This window comes from Diadema setosum, chromosome 1 (assembly GCF_964275005.1).
Source record: "Diadema setosum chromosome 1, eeDiaSeto1, whole genome shotgun sequence".
Classification (NCBI taxonomy): domain Eukaryota; kingdom Metazoa; phylum Echinodermata; class Echinoidea; order Diadematoida; family Diadematidae; genus Diadema; species Diadema setosum.
In genome coordinates this window covers 1,333,971-1,353,164 of record NC_092685.1, presented here as the reverse complement: position 1 = coordinate 1,353,164, position 19,194 = coordinate 1,333,971, and the positions used below count along the sequence as shown (strand labels likewise).

General features: G+C 37.4%; 1 protein-coding gene across 1 annotated transcript in view; it reads right to left on the bottom strand.

Annotated features, from left to right (window-relative positions):
* Positions 1-16,168, bottom strand: part of LOC140233061 (F-box only protein 11-like) — a 63,770-nt gene extending 47,602 nt beyond the window's left edge. The window contains exon 1 of the mRNA XM_072313183.1: positions 15,934-16,168. Coding sequence (XP_072169284.1) covers positions 15,934-16,024 — 91 coding nt within the window. The 5' untranslated portion in view covers positions 16,025-16,168. The remainder of the gene's footprint in view (positions 1-15,933) is intronic.
* Positions 16,169-19,194: the final 3,026 nt, after the last annotated feature.

Here is a 19,194-nt window from a genome sequence, read left to right as displayed (position 1 = left end):
AAGCCACACATATCTTGAAAAAGGTGACTATCAACATGCTGCAATGTAAGTTCTTGATAGAAAGATGTGCCGTTAAATCTATCACCTATTAAACTTTTAAGCCTCTTTTCATAATGGCTAAATACAGCGTATTAGTCTCTAATACCAAATTTCACCAGCAGAATACATTATACTTTCATAAAGTCAATGTTCATTTCAATATACTATTTTAAAACTACAGGGAATAGTGACATTCAGATCTGCCATGATTTGGTGGCCTCCGGGTGTGATTCAGCATCAGGGGAAAAGATTGTGAAGGTGTTAGATGTCTGTGCACACATAAGGCTAGCAACTGCTGATGGCAGTGTAGGGACTGACTGGCTGGCAAGTCATACTCATAAGCTGCTCTATGCTGATGTTTATATGTAGCACAGCTCCCTGCATTCTGTCTGCTGCAGTAACTGCTTGCATCAGAAACTGTATGCGCCACTACTTCAGAGGGTTTTAATTTTTGCCAGTTTCACAAGATGGGTGTTATTTGCAAATTTAACAACAGGCAAAAATACAAACTCCGATCTTGACATAAATGCACCATGCAGGCAAGTATTTCTTTCTTCATTACTGTACTCTATGATCGCAAATTAAACCCCTCACAAAATTGTCTAGAACAATGAAAGAGCACTTGATTAATAGTACCTTTTTCAGAAAATGGGAAGTCAAGAGGATTATCAAAAATGTCATTTTATAGAATTCTCTTTACATTTTCTTTATATCGTTGTACATGTGCGACATCACAAACTGTAGTAGTCTTCTCATCCATCCATAGCTGCACCAAAACTATAAAAATTCATAGCTTTTCAATGGATTGTCCAATTTTCCTCAAACTTTGCTGATGTGCGATGTACATAACTACTGTATATTGTTGCATTCACTCAATCCACACATGTATTTGGTTTTCATTCCCTTTGATGTACATACTGAAAGACCTACAAATGTACATTGAAGAAAGAGGGGGAAGAAAGGGAAGGGTACTAGTGCTCAGTGTAAACACATCCAGACTGAACACAGACCAACTGAAATCTGATGTTTGGAAACAAAACATTAGTGACACTGAAGAATTCAAATTATTTCTAAGTTGAGTTGATTTCAAAGGCATGCTTTCTTGGCCACACACAGAAATAAAGCAAACCATCCCTGTCTACTGTAAAATGAGGAATGTTCGCATGCATTTTAACTTCGCCAATTTCGCGAGAGCCAAGATTTGCGAAAATAAAATGCATGCGAAGGCTCTTGTCTACACTAAATGCACTGAATGCCAGAGGCACATCGCGAAAATTTCATGCAGTGAAAAAGGCCGTCGGCTCCAATTCGCAAAAATTTCATGCCACTAAAATAACATGTTTTACAGCAAATCACTGAGCTAGTAAACATAGCTCACATACACTATACAGACTATAAAGTGAATTTTGCCTACCCTTGGAATCCTCGCAGTTAAAAACATGTCATGCAAAACACGCACAATGTTTTAAATCTTGTGTTGTATGGTGAGTAACTATTGAGTAGACTATCTATAGGCCCTACACAAAAATATGGATATGTTTTCATGCAGAACAAAGAAATATTTAATGCAAATACAGTTATTTACCCTGTATTCAGCTCACCTCAATATCTAAACAAATCATTTGACATAATTCACAAAATGATATTTCTACAAAGTAATTCTATAACATCTTCTCTAGGCCCATTCTCATTGAAAATGTATAATGTCTTTGAAGACTATGCTGCTTTATCTCTCTATTCACATTGCAACAAGACTTGCAATGTTACATCACAGGAGAAATATGATGAGATTTGCCACACTCAAAGTACTCAAAGTGCACTGGATTCAGCAGTTCCCTGGCTTCACAACAGATGAAACAATAGCCTAGATCCAAATACATGTAGGAGCACATTTTAAAGGACAAGTTGACCTTCATTAACATAAGGATTGAGAAAATGTAGCAATATTAGTAGAACACATCATTGAAAGTTTGAGGAAAATCGGACAATCCGTTCAAAAGTTATGAATTTTTGAAGTTTTTGTGCAGTCACCGCTGGATGAGAAGACTACTGCAGTGTATGATGTCACATGCGTACAACAATATAACGAAAATATAAAGAGAATTTCACAAAATTTCCTCTTTTGAAAAAAAGTACACATTCCCTTGACTTGTTACTGACATATGTTATGGGTAATATTATTCCCAATGCCTTTAGAAAGAGGCAAGTCAAGTGCCCTTTTATTATGCGAAAAAAGTGAAAATATGTTCAATTTTCTTTACATTTTCCTTATACTGTTGTACTCATATGACATCACAAGCCTTAGTAGTCTCCTCATCCAGCGGTTCCAACACAAAAATTTTAAAAATTCATAACTTTTGCATCGATTGTCCAATTTTCCTCAAACTTTCACTGATGTGTTCTACTAATATTGCTGCATTCTCTCAATCCTTATGTTTATGAAGGGGAACTTGTCCTTTAATAGCTGGTGACTGACTGGGGAGTACTGAAGTCTCTTGGTAAGAACAAGGAGCTTCTCCTTGCTGAGAATCACATGTTTTCTGCAGTGAGGGTTTGCACTGCAAATCATGGCAGCAAACTTGATATGAACTAGTACAATCACACTCCTATGTGTGACTTTTCTGGCAATGTAGAGTAGTAGTATTAGGTGGCTTATGGCATGATTGCATAGCAACTTTCTCTATAACGTTAAGAGTTTTCATAAATATGCCACTATTTTCACAGTCAGTGTGCATGGCCTTCTAGTTTGATATTGAATCATAAATGCATATGTGGGCAGTGTCCATTTACTTGGACAGGGTGTTGGACTCAAAGCTTTTCAATGACTGATCCACAGAAACCATGAAGTCAACAGATCATCATTTGGAAGATCACTGTATTGCTTCTCAGTGCTTGTCTAGTTGTATGCAGCTGTAGAACATTACGACTATCCAAAAAGATTTATTTGAAGTTAATAACAACTGAATGCAGGAAAGACAATTTTCCTCCTTTTCTTCCACAGGAAAATTTGCTATGGTGTAATAATTACACGAATTTGCGTTTTCTTATGAATGTCACAATGAAGTCATATTAAATTGACTATCATGAAGACCATTAAAAATGCCTTTTTAATCTCAATGATGCTGCTTACTTGAATAGGGCAGTGGTCCTGATATATACAGTGTGTAATCTGATACACCTTCCTAGGAAAATTAGATTTGATTTACAGCCACATACACTGCACCTAGCTCTGGAGAGATGCTCCCATGGGCAAAGGTACTATCACTTATTCAGTGCAGTGTGTCATAATCATTAATTAACTGTAGAGTAATCTATTCAAAACTGAATCAGACTTGTAAAGACAAAAAGAGGATACCTGACTGCTACCCTTTGTACAAATTTACAGATTTTGTAACTTTGAAACAAATTTCCCTCATAAACTGTTCAAATAGGGGTGCATTCATGATAGCTGTTTGCATTTCAGGTCTACAGGCAGCTTTCATACCTACAAAATTGTACACATACAAATTATATCATTGCATTCTCTATCAAAGTGGCATACCAAATATACAACCTTGCATGTTACTGACCATTAGTCTACTGATTGGGATTGTAATGTGCTTGGAATGGGGCAAAATGTCTCTCCTCCTTCCCATGTGTGATTTCAGTGAACTGTGAAGTAAACAAAGACTTCTCAGCTTTTCAGGTTGGCAGCTGCTGATTACTCAAGCTTGATCATCTTCAAGCTGGCCACCACAATTTGCATTCACATGCCAAGTGTACACGGCTCCTCTGCCTACTTGTGTATGCATACAAAGAGCAGTGCAGGGCAAATGTATACTATGTAATAAAGGACTGCCCTGTAGCTCCTTTCTTCTTCACTTCTGTACTTCTTTGTGTACCATCTGTGGTTTGATCACTTGGGGATACCCTACACTTCATGCTGCATGTTCAGTGTGCTGTTCAGCACATTCCCAGTGCATGTAAGGTTTAGTAGGACTGCAAGTGCAACTTTAATGGTAGTGAATCAGACTGAGAAATTACCAATTTGAAGCACTGCCTCAGAGTAATATATGTACAGATATTGGGCAACAAATTGAGTAGTAAGAGTTTCCCAATTCACATTAATCAAAATGCTTATTTGCACAGATAATGGCTAACAACACAATCCTATGGGGAATAGTGAACTTTGAGAATAGTGAACATGATTGATAATCATGAGTATCCCATATCTGTATTAAACATTATATCTTCTTTTACTGCTTGCTCACTTTTTTTTCATGGTTTGATGCAATTACGGCATTTTTTATATTGTACAAAGTGTACGTAAAATGTGAACAACTGTGCCTATGAGATAGACACACTGTACATTGTATAACATCTGGAATCAAATCAAAGTATGCAGAAATCCTAATACTGTATACTGATGGAAGGAACTTAGCGGAAGAATGATACCATCAACCTGAGTATTGAAATAATTTGCTCAAAATGGGAAAATCTTTCTTATGCTGTTGCATGATATCTCTCAAATTTCCTATATTCACCTAACAATAGTGTTCACACTATAACGTGCATTTTGCACTTCATGTGTAGGCTTTACATGTATGCCAGACCAAAGCACAACAGCGATCTATAATCATATCACAAAGGAACAGGCATAATTGCTCAGTGCAGTGATCTTAAGTCTAGTGACACACTCATGCTTTGCTAAACCTATTCACTGCAGCCACAGACTTTGATGGTTCTTACAATACACTGTGTATACCTATTTGCCTCTGGCAACAGAGTAAATACTGAACTGCAGCAGGAATTAACCTCACAGACCTATGGCTCTCTAACCTCTGCTCTCCGGAAATTTATTTTAGTATAGAGACTTACTTTGTGTGGGTGTGGGTGTGGGTGTGGGTTTATGTGTGTCTGTATGCATGAATGCATGTTGGTGTTGATATGAAGGTGTCTCTGTGTACATCTTGTTTGGTTGTGTGTGTATGTGTACACAACTTGCACATCACGTATGTTTCATTACAAATTTAATAAAGTTGTATTAAGGAATTTCCACTGTGATCCACAATGACACTCCTAGACAGAATGTGCAGTGAGATGAAGATTCATCCTGTTTCACAGGGGGAAAAACAAAACACTTTTCCTCCTTTTCCTGCACAAGTGATGAGCAAATCATTATTAAAAAGGCACCATACTCTACATCTGAATTTTACAAAATCATACATTGTGTGTGCTACCAACTGTAGGACACAGCCAATCTTTATGCCTGATTGAGATCTTTACAGACTGTGTTTATATATAGGCCATAAAAGATCATAATGGAAAAAGATGATATGATGATGAAATTAAAAAAAATAAAAAATAATATGAATAAAAATAATGATAACAATTATGATAACAACAATAACAATGACTAACTAAATGCACAAACACAAATATATGAAGTTTTTTTTACCATTTTCATTTATCTAGCAGTATCCAAATTTTATTACTGTTCAAACAGGCTGATGATAGAACAACCACTTGTCAAAACTTGAGAGATATAATTACCAAAGTCCTGTACAATTACAATATAATCTTCATCATGCACATAATATGCTAAACTGTGTGCTGAGTGACAAACTATAGCCATCTGTCCAAAGCATGTGCCCATTGTGAAACTACCACCCACACAAACTACAGCTTTAGTTCTCGATTGTGATTTAGGCATCAGTGACCCATGAGTGGGCCCACATACAGAATGATTCTGTGAAGAATCAATGACAAAGCCTCCCACACAGTCTCATAGGGGGGACTCTTCTCCTTTACTTCTGGACACATGCTGGCAGTAGAGCTTTGGGAAAGACGAGTGAACTTGGAGACTGAGGCAAGGAGAGGACAGGGAAAGAGGGATTGAAGTTCATCAAAGGGACATCCCCTTGAGCATTAGATGTGTGCTTCCTGTTGCAAATCTGAGTTAATTACATTTAGCTCTGCCACAGGATAATGTCAGGTCATTTACCATAGGGGTAGAAAGACTGAGGGAACTGAACAAGGCTGCAATGGCTTTCTTGCATATATCTGAGCCATGTCCACTTCCATGAAATACATTATCCAAACACTTTCTATACATTGAAGGTATACCTCAGATATTTTTTTCATTACTGGTAGTGCATTTGTGTCTAGAAGTAAATAATGAAATGGTTCAATGAAGAATTGTGTGCTATTCCCTCATGAGTCTTGCACATGTCCAACTGATAGTATACAACTGTTGTATAGAATGGCTCTTCCACGTACATGTACACTACAAAATGTATGTCAGAACAGCAAATGAAGTACTTTAGTAAAGTCTTTTTGGTAAAATTGATTGAAATGCTACAAAATTAGTGTTAACATGCTAATACTGTGTACATTTGAGATACTGTATATCAGCATTCAACAAAACTACATGTGCAATAAACAAGCAGAAATGAAAAATTTGCCACAATCCATCCACTACTATCACATGTTGTAAAAGTGGAAATTTTCGTAGCATTAAAATTTTTGTGCATTTCGCACAACCAGAAACTAGTGCGAAAATAAAAGCACACAAATATTTGTGCTTGCTACATGTTCCAGTAGCTCATGTGATTCCACAGAATAAAAAAACACATGAAACTTGTCTTACCCACCCGAACATGAAAAAGTGCTCACACAAAAATATCCACTTTTATAGTACATGTACATGTATATGGAATAACAATAAAACACACTTGTAAAATGAAACAGAAGCATACTAGACTCCTAAGGGAAGGTAAAAAAAGTATACTAGCAGATCATGTGCTGAAGCAGAGAGAATGTTCTTTACAGAACCATAAACAATAACCTAACATTTCATGCCACTATGAGGCCCTCAGGAGACTTAAAACATGCATCATACAGCTAAATAGACACCGTTGGCAAGGGTAAATGGTGTGTCTGCTTTGCTCTAATTATTTCTTATATCTCCTGGATAACAAAACAATGGAGAGCATCTTTATAATTTGGCAATATGTTACCAGCATACAAATGTAGGTACAGCACTGAACATTCCCTTCTGGCATGAGCCCTGCCTTGATAATGCCATGCCAGGCTTTAGTGCTATGCTGGCTGCCACTGTGTGCTGAACAGACTGAGAGCTGCTAAAGACTAATGAATGCAGCATGCATTATTCGCGCACGTTTGCCCAGCCTAATGTCTGGCAGTGGGCTATGCTTGGTGCATGCCATGTCCGTCCCTACCTTCTCATTATGCAGTCTATTTGCTGTAGGCCTATCTGCGATATTTTCCTATACGTGTTAGCCACATTAAATGCAGGAGTGTTGCTGTAACTGGTTTGTGACATTGTGTTTGTATTACCTTCAACTGGATACCATACCACAGTATCCCCTTGCTTGAGTAGAATATTGTATGATCAGGGAGTTACAATGTACATATATTATGCACTGTTCTGCAAGGTATACACAGCAGTTCAGTACAACAATAACATGATGTCATCTCATTTTTTTCCCTGTTCATTTATGACCAAGAGCAGTGCAGGAGTAGGGCATACCTGCAGGTTTACCATTTACAGTTAGCTTATCTCAGTGCACAGTTTGTAGACTAAAATAGACATGTACACAATCTTTTGAAAGAACACAGAGCTGCTATTCACCAGTAGAAATTCTGGCGTCTAAGTGTGAATGTGGGGACAATAGACCAGAGTTCGTTTACAGGAGATATTTGAGCACAGCTTCCCCCATGTCTGCCTAACTCCAGTGTTGGAGCCTCCTGTATAGCTTCATCAGGCTCTATACGTATGTGCAGTGTGCATGTAAACACTTTGCGTGTGTGTGTGTGTGTGTGTGTGTGTGTGTGTATAATGGATATGTGACATTAAGTGGCTACATTGTACATATCACAAATTGGTGCTATGCATGAAAAATTGAATGGATTTATGGGTTCTATTATTGTTACTTTTCACATCGATATGGCATTAAAGCTATGTGCAGCAGTCATAACAATTACTCGTAAGGGGAATAGAACACATTGGAAAAACAGCACTGACCCCATCAAAACTCCTTTGTACAAACCACTGAAAGTGATGCAGTGGTAAATGTACACACAGTAAGCAAAGCACGACTAACATTAAAGAGTAGTTCATATACCTTACAAGATCTCCATTCTTAGGACATGGAATATGCAAGAGAAATTTCCTTGATTTTACATACAAATATTCCCTAGGATACAGTTAGCACATCAAACTGACTGATTTCTAGGCAAGAGATACATTGTACATGCATGTATGGTCACTAATCATACTGTTAGTATTCAAACTCCTACAATTAAACATTACCAGGTTTGCTACGGTCACACCGTACAATTTACAAGTGTGTTTACTGGGACTGGAAACATCAAATGCAAGTTTCCATTTGCCTTGGTTTGATATGACAAAATAGCATTGTGTAGTTGAAAGGGTTTGTTTTCATGCCACAGATTCATCTGTATTCAGGTTGTACAGAGTAATGTAGTTAGAGATAAGATCTATGATGAATTTTGATGCTTGAAGCACATTTTTTATTACAGTCTTAAAAAACATAAAACTTAGTAACAATGCAATTGTAATTGTACAGTCTTCCTTTAATAGCACATAGAATATATTCCATTATGTGCTAAGCATTGTATATTATTTTTTATTATTATCATCATTATTTATTATTTTTAATTATCATCATCATTATCATTATTACTATTATTACTATTATTATTCTTCATAATAAAAAATGTCCTTATCTGAGCTGACTTATCTGAGCTATACACTGACTTTCTTGTCACTAGCACTGTGTTAGGGTGAATGAATACCTTCCTTTACAATTTCGTGTTTTGCCTGTATAGCACAATCAACGCTTTCAGGAAAATTGCCTGAACTACTGTATCAGCTGTTTTTTTTTTGCGAGGGTTTGATTTTCGTGAATTTCGCAAATCACAGTTGGATCACGAAATTAACAACACACGAAAATGTCCCCATACGCTTTGTTAATAGAGTATTAACGTAAAGGTACATGTTTTGTAGGTATCGATTCATGAAAACTTCTCGCGAAAATGTCTTTGACCTCATCATCCGCAAAAATATACGTACACGAAAATAACAGCGTATACAGTATACAAAATGCAGCATTCCCTGCTAACATTTTTTTTCCTTCTAAAAAAATGCAGTAATGACAAAAGAAAAGGAGGGTAATAGAACCATTTGTAGTGGTCAGAACAACAGGTTTGTAATCTCTATAAACTAGGGGTGATTTCTTATCAAAATTACTGACACATCCAGCCTAACCATGTTTCATGAGGTAAACTAAGAATATAAGATTATTTGATATGAATCTCGAAATGAGATTAATTATCACTGATTGTGCATGCAATTGCCTCTATATTGGGGATATGTGCTTTAAGTTTTCCTGCGATATCAATACACATTGCACATGCTCAATTTCATGCTAGCAATACAGATTCACAATCCCATGATGTTATCACTTTGGGCTTATCCTGTACATAAATAATGAAGCCATTAACTCTCTTGGTCTCTCTTCAACTCATGAATTCCTTAATCATTACTTGGATTTGTACTCCATTATTTAAATTCTTCTACTACTCCTTTACCATACCAGAAAATAACTTGAAAATAGAAGAACAACAAATGAATAAATAAAGGATCAAATATGACAAATCTTAACAACCTAAATTTCATGCCAATGATGCTCAAGATAACAAAAGGAATATATCTGTGAAAATTCATTCCAACTTGTGCAGAAGATGAGATTTCAAAATAGGCACCCTGTTTTCATGTTATGAGTGATAGCCTCATAGGATGGTATGCCACTTGTATTGTTGTTGTTTTTTTATTTTGTTCGTTTGTTGTGGTTGTTGTTGTTGTTGTTGTTGTTGTTGTTGTTGTTGTTGTTGTTTTTTTTTTTTGGGGGGGGGGGTTGTTTTTGAGGAAATACTGTGCCTAAGCTCAGTGTGCTACAAGACCAGGTGTGACCACTAGTCTACTGAACTGGATTGCAAAATTTAGAAGGGAATTGAGCCCAAAATATGTGGATTGATAGAATGTATCCTTACTCTGTAGTAGAACATATGGGCAAAGATTGAAGAAAATCGGACAATCCTTTAAAAAGTTTTGAATCTTTTATTCAGTGCCGCCATTGCTGGATAAGACCAAGTTTGTTCGGTCACATGTACACAACGATGTAAAGAACATAAAGAGAATTTCACAAAATATCGTTTTTAATAAAAAGTACGGATTCCCTTGACTTGTTACTAACTTGGTAATATTATTTCTCCTGCTCTCTGAAAGACTTGAGTCAAGTGCTTTTTCATTATGCTAGAAAAGTGAAAACATGTTGAATTTAATTTGTGTTTTCTTTATTTGGTTAAGTCCATACATGATGCCACAAAGTATTGTAGTCTCATCCAGCGATGGCTACACCAAAAACTTCAAATGATTGTTCGATTTTCCTCAAACTTCGCTATTGTGTTCTATTAATATTGCTGCATTCCCTCAATTCAAATACAGTATATGGGTTTATTCTCCTTTAACATCAATGAGTCTACTGTATGCTAACTTAGAATGTAACTTGGTAAATGTATCTTGAACATTTTGAAAATTTCACTATACAGGTAGGTACTATGCACATGATAGGAAGATCAACACGTCATAAGCTGAACGGCTACCACACATTCAATGTACAGACTACTATACCTGGGGGACCAATTCAGATGAAAACATTCTGAATGTCATTATTTAACATGATCATTCTAAATTAATGCAAGTCATTGATCAAGCCAACACATTGCCCCACCCACTTTGTTGCTGTGAATAATGAGAAAAGGGAGGTAGTTTGATAAAGAACCTATCCTCTTGACATAATACCAGTAATAGTGATTCATTGGAAAGGTACACTTGAATGTAATGTGAATTATACATGGATAAGACATGAATTGTATCATTATGGCAAAGCATCAGCACAATTAGAGACTATCACAGCCTGAAGTGAAGGTCACAGCTAGGAAAAGTGCTCAAGGCCTTAAAAAAGATAAATTGGTATTAATGGTAAATCATAGCACTGCACAGGAGTTCCTTATCAATGAAAATACTTCAACCAATAATGAAAGGGCTTTCAGAATTTCTATTTCTATGCTACTATACACAAACAGCAAGATGGTCTGATCAAATACGACTGCAGAAAATAGAGACTACACTCATTATGATATTTGATAGTGTAGTGTACTGCAAATGCAGTACAACTGAGCTTTGTACCACCTTTTGTGATCTTTCACTCATATACTGTAAAATTTGATATTTTCGTACTCAGCAGGGTAATAAGATGAATTTTGCATGCTTCAATTCTGTGGAATGAAGGCATTCATTAGTGGAACGTACGACATGTATAACTCATTTTCACACTGGTTTCTGGTCTTGCGAAAGGCACAAAAATTTATACTTGGTAGTCCTGCTTTGTCGACAAATGTTAGCAAAGATGCTAACATTGTCATGATACCTTTATTGTACAACATCACAACTCACATTTATGTTTGTTTGCAAAAAGAAAGTCATGAAAAACCCCTAAACCACATTTTTTTTACCACCACCCTAATCTGCCATCATGATATGGGAGAGACCCGAGTCTTGATGATTTAGGTAACCATACCTACAACTATACATTGTAATATCACATGCAAAAAGGACATTTTGTATTTTTGCATCATACATTGTAGCAGGCAGGCAGCATCCATCCAGTCCCAGCCAAAGACAAGAGCCACAATTGTGACACTTGGTCTCTATCATAGAATACACATGTACAATGTACATGTTGTAATATTCATTGATAAGGACTACATGTATGGTACTTAGAAAAAATATTACAGAAATGCTTATTGAAACTGATATTGGTCTCTATTCTAGCCAACTGGTGTGTTGCATGAATACACTAAGACATTGCATCTAGGCCTTAACACTTAGCAGTGGCCTGGTAGACTTGGGCCACCCAAAATTGATGTTGCATGTCAGGCCACCAAATTTCCAACAAGGCTATCTTCTTTTGGTGGACTTTTGGCAAAATGGACTGTCTGTTTTTATTAGGTGATCCGAGTATCCTCTCGGATCACCTTCTGTATCTGTACTGATTCTTTGTTTTTCTTCTTCTTTTTCTTTTTTCTCCTCAAAAGTTGTGCAGAGGTTAGCTCAGAAAGCCCTCTTCCTATCAATGTCAAAATTATACCATGTATGTATCATGTCCCAAAGACGACAGCGCAAGTAAAATCAATGTGATCAGTCGACCGTGACGTCACTATGACGTCATTATATGAAAACACATTCTCATTCATATCTCATTAATGGAATGGAATTATTCAATGAAATTTACGTCACATATATTTCAAGTCAAGCGCATTCTACTCATATTCTCAAAATTCATATTTATCCTTAAAGCGTGCGCGTACGCGCGCGTTGAAATATTTGTATGCTCAAATCGAGCTCAAAATTTTTTTGTATACGTTTCAGACAATTTGGAGCATTTTTTGAAAAATTGAAAAAAATGGACGGACGCGTACGTGCGCGCACATATACGCACGCACAGCTCTTATGCAATAGAAATTTCCCATTTTTTCACATTTATCGGATGCCTGAAATGTCAAGGAATATTTCTACCAAGTTTCAAGTCAATCCGACTCAATATGACGTCATACGGGCCCGTCAAAGTTGAAATTCCGCGCGCGCGCGTCAAGGGCGATATACAGTGCAACTACATGTATGCCAAAAAACCGCCAATTTTAATTCCGATTTTACTCGTCAGAATGGACGGTGACCCCCCATTTTCGTTACATATTCTGAAAGCTGATGAGTTGTAAATATCATTTCATGGGTTGGCGATGCTGGAAAAGTGATTAAAAGATATCAAATCTCTTAATAAAATAAAAGAAGTAAATTTTCAAAATTACGTCATCAAATTTCAAGGTCACTCGAGCGTATCTCACTTATCCTTTGCCAATTTGTACCCAAATTTCAGTATGTTGTAGCTTACTAAATGCTCTTTCATTAATATGATAACAACATTTTGATTAGATGACGGCATCACCTCGTAAAAATGGATTGAAAGTAATCTTGTCAAATTTGACCAGTTTACGTGTTATCTCTATGGAAGTGCAGTTTTTCTGGAAATGAAAATTGACATGACTATCTTTTTCGAGCACTAGCTCACTTATGCTTCCGTGAATTTCTCCCAGATTTTAGTATGTTGTAGCTGAGACTGTGGGCTATCTTAAGTGTGACCTCCATTTTTTCATACGACGTCGGTATCACGTCGAAAAACTTGGTTAAAAATGACACGAGGCTTCGATGCAGCGTCATTTTGCTTAATACACAGGGCCTATGGAGAATGAAATAGGTCATTGCGTAGCGCATCCGACTCGTAATCCCAAGGTCCCTGGTTCGAGGCTCACCCCTGCCAATATTTTTTTTTTAATTTTTTTAAACACTTTTTTTCTTCTTTTTCTTTAGTTAATCTTAATCTCCCTTTACTTACTTTATCTTTTTCTGATTTTTTTATGCTTCTCCTTCAAATTTCTATAAAATAACATTATTTTTTCTTTATTTTTCTTTCTTTCTACTACTTTCTGTGCGATAGATGAACAACAACAATGGCTATCAGTCCCATATTTTGCACATGTTTAGTACATGTCACGTACATTATTTCATAATATAACAACTACTTGATCGGACAACATCTTGGGTATGTAAATTAGGGTCAAAGGTCATAAATGTTTCATCCTGTATCTTGGTGAATACATGTCCTATCTTTCCCATATTTTGCACACGCAAAGACCATGTTACAAGAATCATTTCATAAAATAATCACTTTTTGCTTAGACGCCATCTTAGGTGTGCAAAGTGAGGTCAAAGGTCAAATATACTTCATTCTGTATTTCCGTTAGTGTATACGGAATTCGGTACCAAAGATGGCAGGTCTCATTCCCTTTTCTAAATGAGAATCCAAACATCACACAGCCAATGTCCCGTCAACACAGATGAAACCTGTATGGTCATGAATATTTGGATCAGGACTCAAATCATTGATTTTCGAAGAGATCGGATCACCTAATTTGTCAGTCTTGACAAATTCCGAGTCTAGTTTATTTTGGGCCACTAGAGAGAAAAAAAAATAGTGTTGAGCCCTGGAATGTCTCTTGAAATTTGAGCATCTGCATTGCAGGATTGCAAATGATTTGTATACTCTGGCTACATATCTCTACTGAAAATGATGTGAATTATTATGCTAAAGCTATGTACAAAGTACTTTTCTGTGTAACACCCATTTTATGTTCACATCTGACAAGTTCATCAAAAGCTTGAGGATATTTTGAAAGTTTTGAATGAAAATCTGCAAAATCAATGAAAGAGAGCAGCCCAAGTTTGAATGGGAAAGACTTCAATGTGTCTCCCATCAACTCTGCCATACCACTCCACACCACTCTACCCTTGCAAGCGTACACATGGACACATGCATGCACGCACACTTGGCAAGTGGTGGGTGTTAAGGGGGGAATAAGGAAGTCTTGCCTGTAAATGAAATGGAGATCACATCATTTGTGTGACTTTGCTCAAACTGTCAGTGATAATAGAACTAGAGATAGCTATCATAAACATTGTATTTCAGTGTTCACTCTGTTCAGCCATCTCAAGCACTTGAATTATACACATACAATACTATAGATTAAACTCAAACATTTATAACAGACGTCTACATCTTGACTGATACATAAGCTTTAAATTTTGATATTTTTTTATTTTTTACAATTTCAGTGCAAAAAGAAGTTACTTTTTGTGCGCGTAAATGAACTCTATTAACCTACAGTGTAAACTTAAATCAAACCATATGAATCTAATAATGCAAGAGAGATAATCATGTTTCAAAATGCATTCGGAGTGGCATTTGCAAACATGATTTGAAACAAGATTCTCAAGGTGCCGCGCTTATCTAACCATCACTGCAGCGCGATTCGAGTGTTGTCACTGCGCAGCTGCTTTGCGCAGTTCGACCCGGGAAGCAGAGGTCAACTGAGGCCCACGTTGTTACCTGCAGGTTGTATACTGCATGGAAGTTGACCTTGGCAGCGCAAAGATATCGTGATAATACGTTCACACGTTTCAAAACAGAATTGCGTTTATCTACTCTCAGAAAAGCTATCATGGTCTCAAATGCATAAAAAAAAAAAACCACCCTTTGAACAGCGTTTCAAACCAGCATTTCTAACGTTAAACGCGTTTGAAAACACAGTTGCGTTTAGATACCTATCTACTGTATCCCCCCAAAATACCTAAAACATGTTTAGGATCGTGATTCTGCCTCAGAAACACATTTTAAACACATCCTATTCCTAACTTAGTGTCGACTGTTATGAGTGTTAATTTACTTTAACACGTTGTTGACATATCATCAGAAGTGTTAGACTGTGTTTGATAGTCAAAGTAAAAATAAGATATTGGGAAAATTAGATTGATGTCTGCCTTGACACTGACAGTGACACCAAAAGAAAAGCAACGAGAGTCCTAACGACTAACAGTTAGACAACATTCTACAGTAATTTTACTGGACGCGTAAGGGGTGAAAATATCAAAATATCCTCAATGAGTAGCAGGTTACTTCCGCCATATAATATATCGTTTGCCTCGTTTTGTAACACGCATGAAATAAATGGACAATGCTTTCCTGCAGCTCTGGAATCAAATTGCAAATGCATTCCACCCTGCCTGCCGACTGGGAGAACGATGGATTGGCCTAGGAATCGAAAGCCTCTGCTGCACCGAGCTGCATGCAGCGATGTGGGTAAATCGCTCTACGAAATGTACGGCATAAATTGAGGTCAAACAAAGGCTCTCACCATTCGACAAAGAACTGCTTGGTTTTCTCTCGATTAATCGTGCTGATCTTCTCAAAGTAGTTCCAGTCGATCTTTTTTCAGTCGTCGACATCGTCAGAAGGAAGAAAACTTTCTTAATTCTGGCGAAATTGTGGAAAATGTTCCTCCCCGTCAGGCAGTTCCTATAGGAACATCTAGCGGAAGGTCATCCTATTCGCCTGCTCGATAAACTACTAATTTTCCCATAGCACTGTATACCACCATTCGCAACGTACGTACGTACAGTATTTGTACGTACGATATGATATGGCCGCTTCTACCCGAACATACAGCGACGACAGGACTGGGTGCATTCATTCGTCTACTATACTGCACACACATGCACACAAGAGTACCCGGTATTTTCTGCCAGAGCAGCCCGGCCTCCAATCTGAACGAGCCATTCGTATTTTCTTTGTGGTGCCTGTGTGGTGTGTTTGCGTGTGTGTGTATGGGTATTGAACGTGTGTGTCATTGTATGTGTAGGTGTATTAGTGAGTGCGCAAGTGAAGCCTACCGATACCAACGCTAGGACTGAGTGCGGATGTATTTAGGTATACGGAACGCTCAAAGGGTAAAATGTGATTTTTCAAGACCAAGTTGAATCTCTCCATGCGTAAGACAAGAAGAAAAAGAGAAGAAAAATTCTAAGAAGACCGAAAAAAAATATATATATGTATATATCATATGAAAATGGTGTACAGTTGATCTCCATAGATTTCTGCTCCTCTTTTGCATTTTCGCTGGCTGATGTCCGTCTCTAGACAAGATTCCAACATCATCGATCTGAATTATTTTGTTTGTTTGTTTATCGTTCTTATTATCTTCTGTGATATTGTTGTAAAACGTGATACATTATGTACTCTGTTCTATATAGCACTATGAGTATCTTTTTAGGTAGAATGAGCGCTTTTGAGTCTCTCTATTATTATTAGGATACTGTATATTCAGTTTACATGGGATGCTGACTTTCACACCGTCTAATGAAAAACTTTTATTCTGCAACTCTTGTTTCTTATACGTGTTGTCTTCCAGTCGCTTCTGTTGCTCGTTTTATATAGGGTTTAGGGCCTACAATAGTTGTAAGTTGCTTAGATTACATTATCATGGTAAATGACTCATACTCACATATATGAATGATTGTTTACTGCATGGTCGCTGCCACTTAGCAACTGCAATAATTTATAATGATAAGAAGCTTATGAAATGGTGCTCTGGATATATTTTATGATAATGAATAAAAGTCCGCCTGCTGGTAAAAGAAAAAAAAAACCCGAAGGAACAGCCAAATGACTGACATTATTTTTTGTACACGGATAGATATCACGACAATACATCATGTAAATACTTCAACAGAAAAAACAACAACAACAATGTGGAAAAAAGTTTGCGGGAAATGAACGTCGAAAATAACACTCTTTGATGAAGTGACTGTAATGCATGCAAAGTAATTCATTTTTTTTTTCAACGAAACTTCGGACGGCACTTGAAACTTTAAAATTCATGTATACAATGATACTAAATTTGATATTACTCTATGAGAAAACAGATTTGCAATATTGGCAGTACAATGTCCATGTTTTCAGCCTTTTAATGGAGATTTCGCTAAATTTCCATAATCGGGGGGGGGGGGGGGGTGTACGATTGAAGGCCCGCCAAATTTTCTTGGAGTAATTAAAGTGTCATTTTTTTTTTCTTCTGAAACAAGATGATTTTAGCTCGAGGTTCATGTTACAATATTTCTTATTCATTGAGAGGAAAAAGTACGTGTCGCACTTTCAGGATTCAACAGGTAGTGTTTTGAACAGTTCTGAGTCCTCTGCACCGAGTGCACACCCTTCTATTTTAAATCCCTCCTTGCGCGCACCGCACCTCTGTTGCATAGTTGCGTTCTGTTGCTGGGCGACAGTCTTGCCGATTACCGATTCCTCGAGAGAGAATGGTACTGAAAGGAGCTCATAAAGTTGGAGAGCTTGTGTATTTGTAACTTCTGTATGAATAAGATAGACATGCGAATGACAAAATTCACATTAAATCATGTTGAATGCGAAACTTTAAGTGTATAATAGGGGAGAGTGGGGTGAACTGGGACGCGCCGGAGAAGTGGGACACCTCTCAAATCTCAAAAAGTTTTGAACTATACTTAGAGCAATCAGATTTCAAGTCTTATCGCCTATTAGGCATTTGGCATCAGAGTACAAGCACATGGTAACTGCTTTGTGTTTGTTTGTTTGTGTTTTTTTTTTTCATTCAGTGTGAAATGCTTTCTGAATTCATCGTACGGTTTTTAGCAGGCACTTAGCTCATGCTGTATGTAGGCCTTATGAATTCCAATAATTTGCACTAAAAGATTTTGCAAAAGTTAGCTAAATTGTGATGTTAGCCGCCATTTTTTTTTTTTTTTTTGGGGGGGGGGAGGGGAGGAGGGGTGCTGGGGGTGATCTGGGACAGCATCACTGTCCCACTTCTCCCTATATTCAAAGTTATGATTAAAATATCAAAGATTTTCCAATTATTTTCAATAAGTACTGGATGCTATTAATGCAACTTTCTGTGATGGACCATAATGGATATTCGAATCACGCTTTGCGATGAAACTCTTCATGTGTAAATATTCAAACACACACACACATAGGGCTTACGCACACGCACACGCACACACACACATACACATTATTATATGATTGTATTGTGTCTAGCTTATAGTTACTACTGTTTGTCCCACTTCACCGAACCAATGTCCCACTTCTCCCAAGGAGTGGCCCACTTCTCCCCGTTCGGAAGCCTTTTAAAATCAATTAGGGCCTAACCTATGGCACAAATACCAGACTGTTAGTAATGTGAAGTACAAACCATCATGTGGCCTATATCAGTAGTCTTTGATGGGTCCGAGTCATGAGGGTCCCACTCTAAGTCTCAGAAAAGTTATACGAGAAAATTCATCAAATCACAATTTTTGGGTGCGCGTCACGAGACCGACATCCATGAGTCATACAGCCCATGAGTTCTACAGCTCACGAGTAATACGACACTAAGCTAACAAGGCCCACGAGACCCGTGTTGTATCTGTCGAAGTCGTGGGCTGTTTTTATCTGTAGGCCTATATTGTCGAACTCATGGGCTGTATGACTCGTGAGCTGTATGACTTATGGACCTGTTTTCAATGTCGAATTCGTGGGCTGTATGACTCGTGGGTGTCGGTCTATAGTGGGATGACCCCCAATTTTTATCCCACTTCTCCCC